Source organism: Ascaphus truei, chromosome 12 (assembly GCF_040206685.1).
Source record: "Ascaphus truei isolate aAscTru1 chromosome 12, aAscTru1.hap1, whole genome shotgun sequence".
Taxonomy (NCBI): Eukaryota; Metazoa; Chordata; class Amphibia; order Anura; family Ascaphidae; genus Ascaphus; species Ascaphus truei.
Window position 1 is genome coordinate 48,586,549 of NC_134494.1, and position 19,405 is coordinate 48,605,953.

A 19,405-nucleotide genomic window follows, 5' to 3' on the forward strand; every position below is an offset into this window, starting at 1 on the left:
CGTTCTCTACAATGGGATGCATCAAGTCCATATACAGATCTCGAATTGTTGATGTAAATTTGGAGGCAGAGATAAGATTGAGAACAGATATTCAGCCAATGTTTCTGCAACTTGTCAGTAAGGAGTCAAATTTCGCATTAAATTGTCTTACATTTTCAATTTGAAGAATTTTCATCATTTGCGTCTCAGGCAGTTGTAACTGAGTAGTCAAAGTGTGCATGTTTTGAATAAACTTGTTCAAACAGTGTGTGTTGTTTTCAATGTTCGATTGAGCAACTTAATTTCTCAATTTTTACATGGTGTGGCTATTTTCACTTCTCATTCGTCACACCTGTGGCTACATTGAAAAATACGTTGCCCACCTAGGCTCTAATTAGACTTTTAGAACAGATCACTATCACTATTGTATTATTTGTGTTCTTATTTACGCTTTTTGTGGGACTTAACCTTTAATGTGCTGGCTAGCTTGCCCCTACCGTCACCGCAATTGATGAAGTTCAGAGTAAAAATTCTGTGCCACATATAAACTGATATGAGTAGCCACAATGTGAACTTTTATAACCAAGATAATAAAGTCCAGTTATAGGACCCAAAAGCCCAAGGAAGTGTGTATATACGTGATATCACTAATGTGAAACACCAATACCCCAAATTCCCTGGCTGTGACAGGATATCCACTGTAAAACTATTAATTCAATTTGTGGATATCACTTATGCTCATAGCTACCATCAGACATTTCATAAATGCTCAATGTCAGCTTTTCAATGTGTTGGTAAACACGGTAAAAATGTCAAAGTAGCTATGTGCTGGGTAATACCGTGAGGTCTCTCCTTCTAACTGCCCTACAATGTCCCTGACAGAAGGAAGAGAGACAAGGTAGGAGTGGAGAGGGAGAATCTTGCCCTATAAAGAGTGCCTTTAGCTCTATATTGAATGCCTAACAGGAGGGGAGCTACACCACACAAGGAATCGGCCTCCCTGCTAGATGGGGTGTTCTTTATAGGGAAAAACATTCCCTCTCCACCAATCAGATCAATTGCTATTGTCGAATGTTTTTATATTTTGTTTAGACCTCACCATGTATATATGCACTTACATTAGTTCTTGTCTATTTAAAAAAAATATATTAATAATAATCTTTAGATTTTACCATATCCATACTGGATGAGTAATCCCACATTCGATATAGAACCAGGCTCAATATTGCCTTATTGCTAATTAAATCACAAGCTCTGGTGCACATCTTCGTTCTCTGGATGCCTGTTTTGATTCTTCTCCATCAGGGCTACTTCTAGCCTTAATCTGCCCACTTCTCCACATGCCGTATTAATATTTACTGACATTATTAGTTCATCGACTTACACGTTCATTGGTAATGGTTGCACATACCTGGGGTCTTTAACCACCTATGTTTTGGGTGGTTTCTTTTGATTGCTTCTTAAGAAATGCATATCACAAATATTTCAAATGTTCATGAAACATTAATATTTAGTAGAAGAATGGATTATAAGTGCTTCTGCCTTCACACACCACTGCGGTAAGTCTAATTCTGGACAATGGTAATGTACGCTGTGTGGTTTCCATCCCTGTATTTTTATCTTGTTTCCTGCTATTGCTATCAGCAAAAACCCTTCCCGATCCCTGTGGTTTTGGTTTGTTCATCTCTCACTAGCACTTGCTTCCGCCTGTTTCCCTGAAGGTCAATCCCGGACGTTAGGTCTTTTTAGATATTGTAGTCTTCTGCCTTGTTCTTCCCCACGGTTCTCCCTGTGATAGCATTGTTTCTTACCTTATTCCTTATTTTATGCATTCCCAAATGTTTTCCCTACATTACTGTTTGTATTCCAATAATAAAAACCATCATAAATCCAAAGAAGACTTTGTGTGAAAGAAAGAAGGAGATGGGTTAACTGCTTATTAAGTCTTAGTAAACCTAGGACAGAAAAGTAAAAACAGCTGGAGAGAGGCTGATCACGGACAAACTATAGAGAAAGCAGACACATGGCAACTCAGCATACTGCACCGACACACTTTATTCGAGCAAATACCCGGTATGTACCTGGCAGATACCTGGAATGCGCCGCTCCTCACCTCTGACAAGCCCCGTTGCATTTGCCTTCCCAGCCTGGGTTCATGCCTGGCTGATGGGCGGCTGATCTGTTAAATGATAATGATTAGGATTTAATAGGCTGCAATGCTTCGCGTGTCTACCAGATGGCATAAATTCATGAATTGTAATGCAGTATATATATATATACTGTGCATTATTGCAGCCAGCGGGAATAAAATGCTTCAATCCCTGCTTGGAAAATACCTCAATGCACTCGGGCAGAAAACAGTCACAAACCTCAATACACCCGAGTATACCCGAATTCGTGGGACTAGCCGAGCTCGAATAAAGTGTGTCGCCAGTGTAGCTTCCCAAGCCAAGGTACAAGCCCCTTAAATCCACCCCTAAGCTACGTCCCAACAGGTATGCCAACAAAGGGCCATGCTATGGACATCCAGTCAGGACAGGGATCAGAGCCACGGACACCTGTGAGTACAGCTATCACTAGACTGACCGCTACAGGACACGGGCTGGCACAATCTGAGGCAGTCGACCACCATTAACACAGGTAACAGACCGCACCCCACACACATTGACAAAGGCCTACAGACACCCGCAGCATGGCAGGACTCGGAGTCTCACCAGACACCACGAAACTGATTGACAACACAGACGCTGAGTCCTCTACACAACTGGAATAGACGCAACAGAGCGTAAGACTTAAACGTCGCACTTACAGAGAAGGCCCACAAAAAATATGAGTCTGCCATTGGCGCACCCCGTGACAAGTTAGAGAAGGCCTGAGAAATCGCGTGCAGGGATGCCCAAAAATATTTTTGCACTATGGCCCCAATTCACTGTTCTGCCATGCCTGCTGTCCTCGTGCCTCCAAACAAAGCTAATTCAAGAGATAATGCGCAAGATTCCAGTCACTCATGATGATGATCACATTCAGTGCTGCAGATCAACAAAGGCACCTTATGTACTGATAGATACTTAGAAAAAGACTGTATAATATCTTCAAAGAATGCCACATGTACTGTATTTCTAAAGTCCAGTAAGTATTAGCAGCCAGGTGTAATTTGCTGTACTAATAATGCAGTTTTGAAAACCCTTGATTGAATATGCAACATAATTGTTCTCTCTTGTATTTTGTTATTCTCCTTAGCTTGCACAGTATTTAAAACATGTTCATTTTAAGACCCCTTCTGGAGATGAGATCTTCTTTGATGAAATGGGGAGCTCAACAAGTAAATTGGATTTGTTAAACTATGTGATCTATCCTAATGAAACATCAAGAAGCATCCAGGTTGGACAATATCTCTCCTCTACCTCTCATGGACAACAGTTACTTGTCAATGATAGCATCATCATATGGGGATTTGATAAAAAGGGGGTAAGTAACAATGCTAAATTCGTTAATTAAAGTTCTTGTCATTATTCATGGATAAGTGGAATGCAAACCACTTTTTTCAAAAACAATTTTCAATTTTTTTGTTATTAAATGTATAAAAAATAAAGCAAAATATACACATACCGATCCCAGCTCATACGCAAAATATTACTAAGGCTTTCTGAAATGGCTCTATTTTGGGATACTTTTAGAAATTAGCATTATTCATAGTAAGCAGGGCCATGGACTTTAGGGAATAGGGCAAAATATATAAACAATGCTGCACACCAAACAAAAAAAAAAAAAAATATATATATATATATATATGTATATATATATATATGTATATATATATATATATATATATATATATATATATATACACAAAAAAAAAAAAATAGTAGCGCTAGTTTCTGATAGAAATAACCGTGATGTGCAAAAAGTTATAAATGTTTAAAAGGTGAAGGTGAAGTGCAGTTAATATTAAATATGTAGATGAAATATTGATGTTAGCATAAGATCAGTCTGTACGGAAGAGGCAATGCTTCTAAATGGTCAAGCTTGACCATAATGAACTACAAACCAAAAAAGAATGTGATGACGCCATCACGCAGCTACGCAGTGACGCGGTTACACTCAGAGGAACTTGAAGTACAGATTTCAGATCTCTATCTGGATATACACTGTAGTTGTACACTTTGCGACAGAGCGAGGCTTAACACGGAGGTGCATTGAGCACAGGATATTACTCATCTCAGGAAGAGGCATACACCGGAATTTTACCTATGAGGTCTAACACGGAGAAAATTACCATCCCTCCGTAAGATTTGGCAAACAGCTGGGTCTCATTACATCACAGGAGGGATTTCTTCTAGGAGTGAGCACTGTTATACAGCGGAATCAGACTGCACGGTGAGAGGATTTACTCCGTGCACCATCAGGTCTGTCTACATTACACCTATTTACTTCTGAGATGGGTCATTCTCTAATTGGTGACTATTGTTCCCTAGCTGTAAGCTAATACACAGACTACAAATACTCTTATATGCTCCAGTGGTTACCTCCTCCTTACCATCAATTGCCTCCTCGCTCACAAGTTCCTCATATACTGTACGTCACTTGCATATTGCTGCTAACCATTTCATTTTATTTTTTGTAAATATTGCTTTTTAAACACACCAGTTTTGCATTGTCCTTGAGTCTATTCTGGTTATTAACAAATTCCAGTTTATATTATTCATTGTATGGAACTGGCGCTTCTTTCTTTTTTGGTATATATATATATATATATATATATATACTAGCTGAGAGACCCGGCGTTGCCCGGGATGTAATGTTCCCGTTCCTCTCTCTCCTCCCCCCTCTCTCTGTTTGTCCCCCATTCACATGAATCCAGTCCCCCCCCTCCCTCCCTCCTTTACAGCTTCATGTAGCGTGTGTGCGTCAGTCACTGTGTGTTTGCTCGCGCGTCAGTGAGTCTGAGGCAGAAACACAAACACACACAGACTGACTGACGCACACACAGTCAGTGTGTGCCTCAGTCAGTGTGTGCGTGCGTCAGTCAGGCTTTGTGTGCGCGTCAGTCAGTGTGTGCGTGCGTGCGGCAGTCAGTCAGTGTGTGCGCGCGGGGCGTCAAAGGCAGGGGGGGCGTCAAAGGCAGGGGGGGCGTCAAAGGCAGGGGGGGGCGTCAAAGGGAGGGGGGGGGCGTCAAAGGGAGGGGGGGGGCGTCAAAGGGAGGGGGGGGGCGTCAAAGGGAGGGGGGGGGGGCGTCAAAGGGAGGGGTGGGCGTCAAAGGGAGGGGGGGGGCGTCAAAGGGAGGGGGGGGGCGTCAAAGGGAGGGGGGGGGGCGTCAAAGGGAGGGGGCGTCAAAGGGAGGGGGGGGGCGTCAAAGGGAGGGGGGGGCGTCAAAGGGAGGGGGGGGGCGTCAAAGGGAGGGGGGGGGGCGTCAAAGGGAGGGGGGGGGGCGTCAAAGGGAGGGGGGGGGGCGTCAAAGGGAGGGGGGGGCGTCAAAGGGAGGGGGGGGGTGTCAAAGGGAGGGGGGGGGCGTCAAAGGGAGGGGGGGGCGTCAAAGGGAGGGGGGGGCGTCAAAGGGAGGGGGGGGCGTCAAAGGGAGGGGGGGGCGTCAAAGGGAGGGGGGGGGCATCAAAGGGAGGGGGGGGGCGTCAAAGGGAGGGGGGGGCGCCTCAAAGGCATGGATTCCTCCCCCTGCATTTCCTGCAGTGGACAGGAGGGGGGGGCAGTGGACAGGAGGGGGGGCAGTGGACAGGAGGGAGGGGGCAGTGGACAGGAGGGGGGGGGTAGTGGACAGGAGGGGGGGGGCAGTGGACAGGAGGGGGGGGGCAGGGGACAGGAGGGGGGGGCAGTGGACAGGAGGGGGGGGGGCAGTGGACAGGAGGGGGGGGGCAGTGGACAGGAGGGGGGGGGGCAGTGGACAGGAGGGGGGGGCAGTGAACAGGAGGGGGGGCAGTGGACAGGAGGGGGGGGGGCAGTGGACAGGAGGGGGGGGGCAGTGGACAGGAGGGAGGGGGCAGTGGACAGGAGGGGGGGGGCAGTGGACAGGAGGGGGGGCAGTGGACAGGAGGGGGGGCAGTGGACAGGAGGGGGGGCAGTGGACAGGAGGGGGGGGCAGTGGACAGGAGGGGGGGGCAGTGGACAGGAGGGGGGGGGGCAGTGGACAGGAGGGGGGGGCAGTGGACAGGAGGGGGGACGCAGTGGACAGGAGGGGGGACGCAGTGGACAGGAGGGGGACGCAGTGGACAGGAGGGGGACGCAGTGGACAGGAGGGGGGGCAGTGGATAGGAGGGGGGGGCAGTGGACAGTGACACACACACACACACACACACACACACACACACCTCAGTTGATGCGCCCTTTCTCAGTTCCGTTTGGCGCCGGAGGTGGGGAGCGACACCTACCTGTACTTCCGGGCGCCGCCACCGTCTGACTCGGCGCCGCGAGGGAGGAAGGGGGTCCGCCATCTTACGCGCCGCGTGGCAGCTGCGGGAAGCGAGGTGATTTGGAGCGGGGAGAGGTGATTTGGAGCGGGGAGAGGTGATTTGGAGCGGTGAGGGGGGAGAGGTGATTTGGAGCGGGGAGAGGTGATTTGGAGCGGGGAGAGGTGATTTGGAGCGGGGAGAGGTGATTTGGAGCGGTGAGGGGGGAGAGGTGATGCCGCTGGGGAGGGGGAAAGGTGATTTGGAGCGGGGAAGAGGTGATGCCGCTGGGGAGGGGGAAGAGGTGATGCCGCTGGGGAGGGGGAAGAGGTGATGCCGCTGGGGAGGGGGAAGAGGTGATGCCGCTGGGGAGGGGGAAGAGGTGATGCCGCTAGGGAGGGGGAAGAGGTGATGCCGCTGGGGAGGGGGAAGAGGTGATGCCGCTGGGGAGGGGGAAGAGGTGATGCCGCTGGGGAGGGGGAAGAGGTGATGCCGCTGGGGAGGGGGAAAAGGTGATTTGGAGAGGGGAGAGAGGTGTGTGTGTGTGTGTGTGTGTGTGTGTGTGTGTGTTTTTTATTTATTTTTTTGGACCTTTGGCCCGTCACTCCGCCTCAGGCCAATGAGAGGTGTGGGGGGCGGGCCAAGGGGGTGGTGTGAGTGTGTGAGGCCAATGAGAGGTGTGCGGGGGCGGGCGGGCCAAGGGACCAATGAGATTGCCGCTAGGGACACCGGACATCCAGCAGGCAGGCATGCATGCAGGCAGGCAAACATACAGTGCTTTCACTAATATAGTATAAGATATATATAGATATTTATATATATATATATAGCCCTCTTTCCTACGCTCTAGAGTGACTACGGGTACTGCACACACCTGTTAGCTCAAGGAGATCTGGGCCTCCGCTAACTGGGAGCCTGGGGTAATAGTTATCTTATTGGCAGCGCTTCCACTTACCCAGGATCCCCATTGTGTAAGATTCCCCTGGGCAAGAACAATAGCAACACACATATGATTGGAACTGTTTACTGTAAGGTACGGATAACCCTTATCGCATAGTCATGCAAGAACACATATAACACATCAAGCAACTGCTTATACTATAACACTAGTGGCTCGGCCACTCTCATAAGGAGAAATGTCACTGTCCCGTCACCGCATGCCCCCACACCGTGTCCATGTAAATGTAATTATGTATATAGGCTCAGTCCTTTGGCCACTCCACGTAGTGTCCCCAAAGAGTGTTCCCTAAGGCGGGATCAGCGCCTGTTGACCGGTGTTGGTGCACTTTAGTAATACCTTCCGTTCACTGTGGTGACCGGCAACAACTTCACAAAGGATCCGCCGATCCAGCGCAGTCTCTCACGAGTAGTGGATGATGCACAGCAGCCTGGGCCCAAACGTCTGTCACCAACCGCAGCTCTGCGACACTGTGTCCCTATCTGTCTATGCAGTAAGGTGCCTGTGTCGCTACCAATATAGGGCGTCCCTGCAGCACCACAAGCTATGGTGACTCAGGGAATACACTGGGGCCTGAGGGAGAATCTGCCTATGCAGGTGGGTCACTGATCCCCTGCTCACACACTACCTCTTCCCTTGCTCCTCCGGTGCCCTCTGGCTAGCGTGGTCTCTCCCCAACGCTTCCCTTTCCTGCCTCCCGCGAATCCGGCCCTCCTATTCGCTCCCTGGCGTCAGGTGATTTTGCTAAGGCTCCTGGGAGTTGTAGTTACTTTCTTATTGGCCCACCGTTCGCGCACTTGCACGGCGCATGCGCGACCTCTCGCCGCTCTGACAGTGCTCCTAACTATTACGCAACAACATGGCGGCACCCTATGCTATCGGGCCGCCGCGGAACCTTCCGACACTTCCTCTGGAGACACGCTGCAGCGAAGAGAAGCAAACTTAAACATCCCTACATATATATATGTGAAGGAGTGGCTCAGTGAGGGTCTGACGTCTAGGTAACAACTCTGACCTTAAGTCACATTGTTCAGCGCTCTCAGGGATTATCTCTCATGAATCTTGAAGATTTGCCTCCTTAGATGGGTGCAAATGAATGGTCAACTCTGATTGGCTCTAGTACTATGTGACAGGCTTTCAATGACATCACATCCGTTCTCCCCCAAGCCTCTGCCCCATGGTCTACAAGAGCCAATCAGAGTTTGGATGGAGTTCCCATGCTCTGATTGGCTACCATACCATGTGAGACCGGCCATCTTTCTTTTCCTGACATCATCTTAAAGGCAATTGAAGCACAGCCATTCTGATTGGCTGTTCTTTCATTGCCTTTAAATGATGTCATCATTTTTTTTCTCTCGGCCAAAGCACATGGTTTTTCCCAATATATATATTGGCCAATCAGGGCCGTGGGAACCATATGCCGAAAATGTGACGTCATAGGCCTATAAAAGCCTATGTCGTCTCATTTTGAAGGCAGACGCCGAGGAGGAAGGACCTCCTACAGAAGAAGACGGCCAGGGCGTGGCCGAAGAAGACAAGAAGACCCCGGAAGAGACCAGAAGAAGATACAAGAAAAAAGAATACAGATGAAGATGGATTGTTTTGTTACAGAAGACCTCTGGATTGTTTTATTTTTTTATTTTAATGTTTATTATTTTATGGTTTATTATTTTATGGGTTCCTGTCCGTGGATTGGTTCGAGAGTAAACTGTTCAACGGGAGTCGGTGAGTGGGTCAAGTAATGGTAAGTGAACAAAAGAAATGTATTTTATTTAACTTGTGCATTTTTTTTTTGTTTTTTACATGTGGTTTTTTTTTTTTTTTGGTATATCATTTCTTGGAGAACAGAAGAGGGGTTGCACCCGTTCAACCTAGTGTGACCGCAGGGGTCACTCCGTCAGACTGGTGCAATAGGGCAAGGAGACTTAATCGAAATACAGAGAACACTGTATGATGCAAAGGCACATAACATACAGATAAGGCCCTATTGATGCACTCAAAGTCTGGGGGGTAGGTCACCCTAATAAAACAGCAGCAACACAGGAATAATCTGAACCAAGCCAAAAAGTATGATATAAAGTGAATGCTTTATTAAAGTGATTAAAAATGTGGTACCAGAGTAAATAGTGAACTGAATGAACTAAATACAATAAGTGCAGGTGGGGAAAGTAACCAAATAGTTATTTCAAAACAATTGGAAAACTACACCTAAGCACTACAGTATATGTATCGGAGAGCATACAATCAATGCCAGTGGTATGGGACAGTGAAGGCTATCTGAGTGAGATGACGTCACTGGAGCACTGGATATAGTATATATATCCACTGGAGGCAGTTAAATGTGTGTGAGCACAATCTTACTGTGAACCATTCACCAGTGATATGATAGAAGGTAAACAGTAGTAGAAGTAATCATTATTAGCACACATAAATATTAATACAGCTGACATGCAATGATCGATGACATAATTGTAGTGTGAGCCCCACAAAACCTGTCCCTGCTCGTTAGTAACTGCATATAGGGATAGAGATAAGGAATGGGGTACCCTGCACACCAATATATGTAGTCCCTGTGGGAGAGAACAATACTACAGGATCGTGTAACCTACTGACTCTGGCCCTCAATAACATACCCCTACAGCACACGGGGGGGAGAGGGGAGGGTAGGAGGACAGAAAAGAGGGAAAGGTGGCCCTGTAAACTTATCTGTACTGGCCCTGGGTACACGATCCTGCCGGTCAACCTGTAGAGATGCCTCGTGGAGAGCGCAGCTGAAGGGAACTCTGGCGTGGGCACAGTGAGCTCTGCTAGAAGCTGCTGGCGTCCATGCTGGAAAGCACGACGTGTGACGTCATCTCACTCAGATAGCCTTCACTGTCCCATACCACTGGCATTGATTGTATGCTATCTGATACATATAGTGCTTAGGTGTAGTTTTCCAATTGTTTTGGAATAACTATTTGGTTACTTACCCCACCTGCACTTATTGTATTTAGTTCATTCAGTTCACTATTTACTCTGGTACCACATTTTTAATCACTTTAATAAAGCATTCACTTTATACCATACTTTTTGGCTTGGTTCAGATTATTCCTTTGTTGCTGCTGTTTTATTAGGGTGACCTACCCCCCAGACTTTGAGTGCATCAATAGGGCCTTATCTGTATGTTATGTGCCTTTGCATCATACAGTGTTCTCTGTATTTCGATTATATCATTTCTTGCCAATGTATGTATGTCTAGATCGATATATACATACAGGGTAAGAAATGACGTTGTTTTAAAAGCTTGTTTCGCAGTGTTTAAAATGTTTTTGGCTATACTGCTATATATAAATGTGTGTGTCATGTATTTTAAAATTAAAAATTAGATAGATGTAATTTTTGGTCTTGTATGGTGTACTTTAGGTCAGGTTGAGGCTTGCTTTTGTATATTGTATTCTTTTTGGTACTTATATTTTGTCTGAGGATAACTTGTTCTGTTTAACGATTGAAATAGTTAATTGTTTAATTGTTATGGATGGAATTTAAATTGTTTAGTGATTTAATTAATGAATGCTAATTGATTTATGGTTACTTGATTGGTTTAAATAGTATACTTGTTTGGCTGTATTGGTATTTTGTTTGGAATATGTTATTGTTAACATTCATTGGCAGAGTGTACATGGTGCATAGATTGTATGCATCATGTATACAATGTAAATGCAATGTTTTGATTGGCATTTGAGGCTTTTGATTGGCATTTCAGGATTTTGATTGGAAGATGAGATTGGATTTTTTAAGGAAATATGATTTTATTGTACTGTGTCTGTATGGAGAAGTGGTATTTGTAGTAGAGCATGTTTTTGATAACCCTTCTACATTATTTGTATATTGGTTCATCATGTGTGTGTGTATATATATATATATATATATCTCGATATATATAAAAAACGGTGGCCTCACATCTGTGGGGGCACCGCGGACCCGTAGTGTGCGGGGAAGAACCGGTGGCCCCACACCTGTGGCGGCACCGCAGACCCATAGTGCCCACCTGTGGGTCCCCAGACCCCCGTGGGAACCACCCGAGGTCCCGCAGACACCTGTGGGTCTGACCTGGGACTCCCAGACATCCGCGGGCCTACCAATTGTGGCCCACGGTGACCTGCGGAGACCACCTGGTGGGCCATGGCGCCTGGCGGGACCCACGAACAGGCCTCCAGAACCTGTATGAAACAAGTTGCTGGTAACCTGTAGGTCTGTGAGGTGACCTGTCGGGCCCACCAGGGACTCACGTGGGCTTGGGGTATGAACCCTGTATGTAAATGGATAAATCATGTATTTATGGGGGGGCACAGGGGGTGGGTTAAGTATTTAATAAATAGAATGATGTTTATTGTGGGGCAGTGTATTGTTTTTATTGTGGTACTGGGGGTCGGGGGAGGGGGTATTGGCCCCAAGGGTATGTGGGTAGGCCTCCCGGCTGGGTAGTGGGTAAGGGTGGTTAGGCCTCACGGGGTGGGGGGTTAGTGGGGGAGGGAATGTAGGCCTCCCGAGTGGTGGGTGAGGGTGGGTTAACCCCTTAATGACTGTAGCAGTTAATAACTGCTATGGTGATTAAGGGGTTAGGGGACATTACATTGGATGTTTTTATTCTTGTTCTGTTTTGCAGCATCGGAGGGGGCATGGGCAGGATGAAGATGAGGATGGCCTTCATCGTGGCAGCCGGACATGGGTGAGTGCAATATGTATTTAATGTATTTATTGTTCTTTATGTATTTTAAATGGACAAATGCACTATTATCCATTTGTGGATAATAGTAATTTTGCCCATTACTGTATTGTATGTTTTAGGGGGGGTGTATTTATTGTAAAGTATTTGTGTTGTTGTATTTTGGGGGGGGCACAGAATTGGTACTGCAGGTCTGCGGGGAACACCCGAGGGCCCCCGCCGGCCTCTAGTATCATTGCTGTGCATCCCAAAAATGAGATATATTTATTGGGGGTATAGGGGTTGTTGGTGGGCACAGGGGGTGTATGTTGTGTATTGCAATGTTTATTGGGGCAATAACCCCTTAATTGCCTTCGCGGCTATCCGCTGTGGTAATGAAGCAGCATTAATGTATTTTAATAATATTGTGCGGGAGCAGGGGGTCCCCTGAGCTGAACCGCATTGATTTGTGGCTCAGGGACCCCCTGCTTCCCGAGTTACAGGGAAGACGCGACGTGGGCTCTATAAAGATGGCGGCAACACTGGCACCCGATGCCCCTTCCCGGGGCCTGTGACTCGGGAAGCAGGGGGTCCCTGAGCCAAAAATCAATGTGGTTCAGCTCAGGGGACCCCCTGCTCCCCCACAATATTATTAAAAATACATTAAGGCTGCTTAATTACCATAGCGGATAGCCGCTAAGGTAAGGAATGATTGTGTATTGATATGTGTGTTTTATTTATACTGTAGATGTGCAGAGGGTCTCCGGAGCTGAACCGCTTTGGTTTTAGGTCCGGGGACCCCCTGCTTCCCGAGATACAGGCCCCTTTATGGGGTGCCGGTATCCCTCTGCTTTGTTTACATTCCGCGGTCACGTGATCGGGACATTTAATGCAGAAGGATACTGGCACCTCATAAAGGGGCCTGTATCTCGGGAAGCAGGGGGTCCCGGGACCTGAAACTTTTGCGATTCAGCTCCGGAGACCCCCTGCACATGTACACTATGAGTAAAAGTTGTTTTGATATATTTTTATTTTGCCGATGTTTGCGCAGAGAGAGCAGCGGGTCTCTCTCTGCTGCAAACACATATCGGCAGAAACGGCCTATCGCCAGGCTATCGGGAGCCAGGCTTTTTTATCACCGGCTCATCTGCGTTTTGCTTTCGCAGTGATTCGCCAGGGATTCGGCATGGATTCGGCCCTTACTGAATACTGCGAGGGCAAATCGCCAAAATCATGCCAATAGGGAACACTTGGCGATTGCACTTTTTCGGCGCTTACTGCATGAGGCCCTATGTAACTATAGTTAATTATGCTCCTAAGCTTTGAAGTCCTCTCTCTATTGTGTTGTCTTTTATTAACTATTTAATTAACCTTTGATTCCAAACAGTTGCAACTTAACAGACATTAAACATACAAGGTTTAAAACAGTAAGTATGTGTCTGTTAAGTAGCACTCCACGTCAGTGATAAACAAACAAATAAAGTGATTTGGTGCACGGTAGCAGGGTGAACCTCTATCACCCCAAGGTGAATAGAGATATACATATGGCCCCAGCACACAACAATAGAAGCAATGAACAATAGTATACACTTTTGACTTATTCCAATTGACTATTGTTCATTGCTTCTATTCTTGCGTGCTGGGCCATATGTATACATCTCAAGGTTTAAAACATGTTTACACATGGCTGTCTTCAGCTTATCTTTGCAGAGTCAGCTAATCATTTTCCAATATAAAATCGAACTTAATGCTAAATTCTTATTTTAGCTAGTTACATGCTGAATATATATGTGTAGCCAGGTCCCCTCTGGCTCCCCAGACCTCCGTTTTCACTCCCCTTACCCCAGTGATGCAGGGGAGTGTGACTGGCAACAGGATCGCCTGGGGCCCCGGCGGGCCCACTCCACAGGGCGCCGCCATCTTCTATGCGGTCGTGCATGCGCAGTGTAGTCGCGCTTGCGCAGTGACGGCCAGGAGTCCTGCAGCCATGTTAGGATTGGCGAGAGAGATCACGCATCTACATGGAGTCGCGCATGCGCAGATAGAGCTAGCGGCGGCCATTACAAACTCACGCATGCGCAGCAGATAGTGCACGCGGCCCCAATAGGAAAGGACTCCACAGGGGACTACAAGACCCAGCAGCCATGGTGGCTGCTATCCATGTGAACCCACAGCAGCCAAACGCAGAAGGTTAGGGGAGGTTGTATGTGTAGCCCCTGCACTATGCCAGGTTACCCCACTAGGCCCCAGTTAGTCCCCAATCCTATAACCTAGATTCTGGTTGCTACTTAAGTAGGGACCCTTCCCCTTTAGTTATTTGCTACGTTCAGGGATACAGTTCATCTGCTGGCAGCCCTGATTATCGTGTCTGGGATCAGACCACCACTCAAGATAGAGACTATCTTCATGGTGGGATCGCCCAGTGGGATACCACCCCATGCCGAGGCAGATTCATCGTGGGATCAGTGGATCCACTCTGTATTCCTTTCAGCGCTCGGGTGTGGACACACCCGGCAGGTACCTTCTTCACAACACGTGCACCAACCACCTACTCAAACTAGTGGGCAGCGCTGTCTCACACTTGGGTGACCTTGGGACTCTGGGACACGGAGTTGGGGGATAAGGTGTGGAGTTATGGCCCTGTGAGGCCCAGTGTTACAGGGTGACACTATTGTCATATGGTTATATGGTTCTGTGTGCATATAGTAAACTGTTTATCCATACCCTGGTGTATGTGGTTACTGTATGTGGGTCCTGTGTCAGGGGTTATTCTACACTCTAGAATCCTGCACAGGTGGAGGCGCTGTAAATATGTTCCAGGATACACCCCAGGCTCCACGTGGCGGAGGCTCAGGCCTCCTGTGAGCCTGACAGGTAATGCACCACACCTGGTAATACATGTAGATTTCCCCACATGGTCCCTATCTGCGATTAGGGGGGGGAAGTGTGTTACATATGTATATAGCGAATATAGCATACTTAATATTTAGGCTTGAAATCAACCTATCTTAAAATCTATCCACACACCCACCAATTACATCCTAACTGTACAGAGGGTTAGGAGGAGGAGAATAATTCTATTGTTCCCAACAGTGTGTGATCCGCGTATTTTTATTGAATTTCCGTGCTGTCTTAACGTCCCTGCTTGTCTGTCATTTCCTAATAAGGGTATTTTATTAAAAGTGACTTTTAACTAGGCAACTAATTCATCCCTTGATTGCAGTGCTATTTTCTAGCCTTTGCAGGCATTTTTTCTCATTGGCCAGTGCGCTACCTTCTAGCACCCAATCAACAATATATTAGACTGTAGTAAGAGCTCCCCACCCCCCCCCCCCCTGCCCCTTAAGCCATTTATCCCGGTTTTTCCCTATATATTAGTTCTGAGCATTCTTGAGTTTGCCGTCTCACTCCATATTACTTCTAGATTCCGCGCTCCGTGTGCAGTGACAGCTGTTCCCCGGGGTATAGGAAAGCTGTACGGGTCGGACAGCCTGTCTGCTGCTACGACTGCGTTCCTTGCTCAGAGGGAACTATCTCAAACATGACAGGTGGGTGAGCACACACCCCATAATCACTACCGGGGGCTAAATTGCTGCACGTAAATCTCATTTTATATTAAGCGTGTGTGCCTATGTACTAACCTGACATTTCTCAGTCTGCATCATCGCCGTACAAAATAACGTTTGCACAGAAATGGACTGAGCTAGGCGTACAGATGTGAATAGTATGTATTAAAAATGAATGTTTCCCCAAGTTGAACCTGGCGTAAACTCTAAAAAAGTCTATTTATATTGTTGACTCATCATTAAGTTGCTATTTATCAACCCGAATTTAGATTTTACACGGTATGGTTGTTTCATTAAATAGCTAAAGGAAATGTATTACTTTCACAGTATGGCTGTTATAAATAATATTATACAAATAATTTATATTTACAAACACTAGTTATAAATGTAAAAAAATACACAGAATTTGGTTATAATTTAACTTGTATCAGGTATTTAATATGTTGTCAAAATTAATGTCAAACAACAAAATGTATGAAGCCTTCATAAATATCATGTGCATTTTAGGAACGTTTGTACTACTTTTTAGCACACAAACATTTGATACAAAAAAAAATTAATTAAATATGATCTTAATACATAGGCCCCGAACACTTTCAGGATATAAAATAAATTCACCAATACAGAAACTCGCATGGTGTGTCGGGAATGTTTTTTCTCCCCTTATCTATTACTGTGGGAAAGAGAGCAGTCAGTGTGGAAACACTGCAGATTGTAGGCATAAAAGGTTTTCTGTGTGCCTATAAAGGAGAAAAGTAATAGACATGCTACAAGTATTATTATTATTATTGTTAAAAGTAACATTAAGGAAGAGGAGTCCCTGCCCGAGGAGCTTACAATCTAATTGGTAGGTAGGGAGAACGTACAGAGACAGTAGGAGGGAGTTCTGGTAAGTGGGTCTGAAGGGGGCCAAGCTTTATGTATCATGTGTTCAGGTAAGTGACTAGAGCGCAGGTTTCTGCAGAACCGGGGGGTAGATGTAGGTGGAGAAGGGGAGAAGCGAGATAGAGAGAATGAGATGAGGTGATGGTCAGAGAGAGGAAAAGGGGAAATGGAGAAATCGGGGAGAGAGAAGTTTTTAGTGAAAACCAGGTCTAAGTAGTGGCCATCCTTGTGGGTGCTGAATGCAGTCCACTGTTGAAGGCCAAAAAAAGAGGTTAGAGAAAGAAAGCGGGAAGCCCAAGGGAGAGAGGGGCCATCAATGTGGCAATTGAAGACCCCAAGGAGAAGAACAGGGGAGTCTGAGGAGAGGAAGAAAGAGAGCCAGGATTCAAAGTGAGAGAGAAAGGCAGAGGGGGGGGGCGAGTAGAAGTAGGTGGGCGATAGATGACCGCCATATGGACAGGGAGAGAATAGAAAATCTGGACAGTGTGAGCCTCATAGGAGGGAAAAGCAAGAGATGGTGGAATAGGAAGGGTTCGGTAACGGCAAATAGAGGAGAGCAGAAGCCCCATGCCTCCACCCCTGCCATCAGTGGCGGAGTGTGGGAGAAGGAAAGGCCACCGTAGGAGAGGGCAGCTTCCAGAGCATAGATATGACATATTTTCTGGCCTTGATGCATTCTACACTTTCTCTTTCAGACATGGCAAACTGTCTGCAGTGTCCTGAAGATGCGTGGCCCGATGAGAAGAAAGTCTTGTGTGTCAAGAAAACATTGAATTTCCTGTCCTTTCAGGAACCCCTGGGTTTGGCTTTAGCAACACTTTCTGTTACATTCTGTATTGGAACTTTTTCTGTGCTAGTGGTCTTCATTATACATAGGGACACACCCATAGTCAAGGCCAACAACAGAGATCTCAGCTACACCCTCCTCATCTCCCTCATGCTGTGCTTCCTCTGCCCCTTGTTATTCATTGGCCAACCTACAATGGTGATCTGCCTGCTGAGACGTGCTGCCTTCTGTGTCATCTTCACATTGGCGGTTTCCTCAGTCCTAGGAAAAACTATCACAGTTTTTGTTGCTTTCAGATCCACAAAACCCGGCAGCAAGTTAAAAAAGTGGATGGGAAAGAGATTATCTAGCTCGGTTGTCCTAATATGCTCACTAGTGGAATTGGGGATCTGCCTGGTGTCTTTAGGCCACTCCCCTCCATTCCCAGATAGAGACACCAAGACGGAAACTGGGAATATAATATTACTATGTAATGAAGGCTCCATCGTTGGGTTTTATATACGACTTGGCTATATTGGATTTCTGGCTCTCGTCAGCTTTATTGTAGCTTTTATGGTAAGGAAGTTGCCTGATCACTTTAATGAAGCTCGCAATATAACATTCAGCATGATGGTCTTCTGTACTGTTTGGGTAACCTTCATCCCAGCATATGAGACCACCAAAGGCAAAACCATGGTGGCTGTGGAGATATTTGCCATTCTGGCTTCTAGTGCAGGGCTCCTGGGCTGTATATTTATTTCTAAGTGCTACACTATAATGATAAAGTCTAACTTAAATAGTAGGGAAACATTATTAGGTAGAATACGAAATTAGCCAAAGTAAATGTATTTGTGTGTCTATGGCATTTACTTTTTTTAACTAAAATATTAGATAAATTAGAAATAATACACTCCAGTATGAACTTAAATCTCAGTGATTAAAATCCCAGTCAACAATTTTTCCAGTGCCCAGTTTCTTTCAACAATAGTGAGTGGCCCTTGTCTTGCTTTCTATTTTTTTATTGTTACATGAAGATTACTATGGAAACTTAATATAGTGACCCACAGTTGGTCTTTAGGGAGCTTTAATTCTATTTTCTTTCACGTAATGCTCAAACACATATTTACAGTGAGTCCCTTCATTACCACCCACAAGCGAATGGAATGGTAGAATGCTTCCATCAGAATGTAGGGTCCATATGTAGAGGGATTCCACTTAATACTGATTTGATTATGCTGCTGCTATAATACATTGTTTCATATAGTTACAGCATTACATATTAGAAAAGGTTTAAAAGACATGTAGAGTACATTGAGTCCAAACTATATTAAATTCAGATGAATAATACTCGTCCTATATTTGTATTTACAGTATATTGATCCAGAAGAAGGAAAACAAAAAACCCAAGTGAAACATTCAATGATATCTCATAAGAGTAAAAATTAATTCCTTCCTGATTTCATGAAATCAGCATGCGGATTTGGCGTTAATAAATCCATTTGGAGTCTTTGAATCTGCCTTTGGATTCCACAAGTACAGATTTCTTTTGAATCCGATAATGTTTCTAAGCGTACTATTTAAAAATCAAATCCGCGCACCTCCATTTTGCCACTCCCGCTTCCTGCCTTTTGTTTTTCTCATGCTTGTGACTGTGAGGGAGGGGAGAGGGTGTGTGGGAACGGGCTGGTGGCTGGGTTGGTGTGTGGATAGACAGCAGGCAGTTCTATCAGCCGCAGGCAGGGAGAAAGAGATGAGTGAGTTTGTTTGTTTTATTTTTGGTTTAATTTTTATTTTCATTATGGAACGTGGTGGTGGCATCTAGGGAAGGATGGGATTTGCTCTTGCCTTTCCTGTGAGGAGGACATTTTCATGCTCACTTAACAATGAGGCAGAACAGCAAGGGCAGCAGTAGATGTACCGGTTGTTTTTCCTGGTACCAGCAGTAGTAGAAGTCCTGCGACTGCATCTCCTGTTGTGTGCATGCCTCAGGAACCTGTTGCTCCTATTGTTGTTCAGCCTCTGCTACAGAGACAGGATATGTCTGAGTTGAGCTTGAGGGAGGTTCAACTTTCTTCAACCTCGCTTTGGAAACAGCTCTGTGCTAGATGATGCGGGTAGTAGTAATACTCTTGTATACAACAATAAAATTGTTAAATTGATACATTT

General features: G+C 46.0%; 1 protein-coding gene across 1 annotated transcript in view; it reads left to right on the forward strand.

The window, feature by feature from the left end:
- LOC142464235 (vomeronasal type-2 receptor 26-like) overlaps window positions 1–18,182 on the forward strand; it is a 55,904-nt gene extending 37,722 nt beyond the window's left edge. Inside the window, exons 3-5 of the mRNA XM_075567641.1 lie at window positions 3,220–3,447; window positions 15,447–15,570; window positions 17,169–18,182. Of these exons, the coding sequence (XP_075423756.1) occupies window positions 3,220–3,447; window positions 15,447–15,570; window positions 17,169–18,073 (1,257 nt within the window). The 3' untranslated portion in view covers window positions 18,074–18,182. The remainder of the gene's footprint in view (window positions 1–3,219; window positions 3,448–15,446; window positions 15,571–17,168) is intronic.
- The last annotated feature ends 1,223 nt before the right edge of the window (window positions 18,183–19,405 follow it).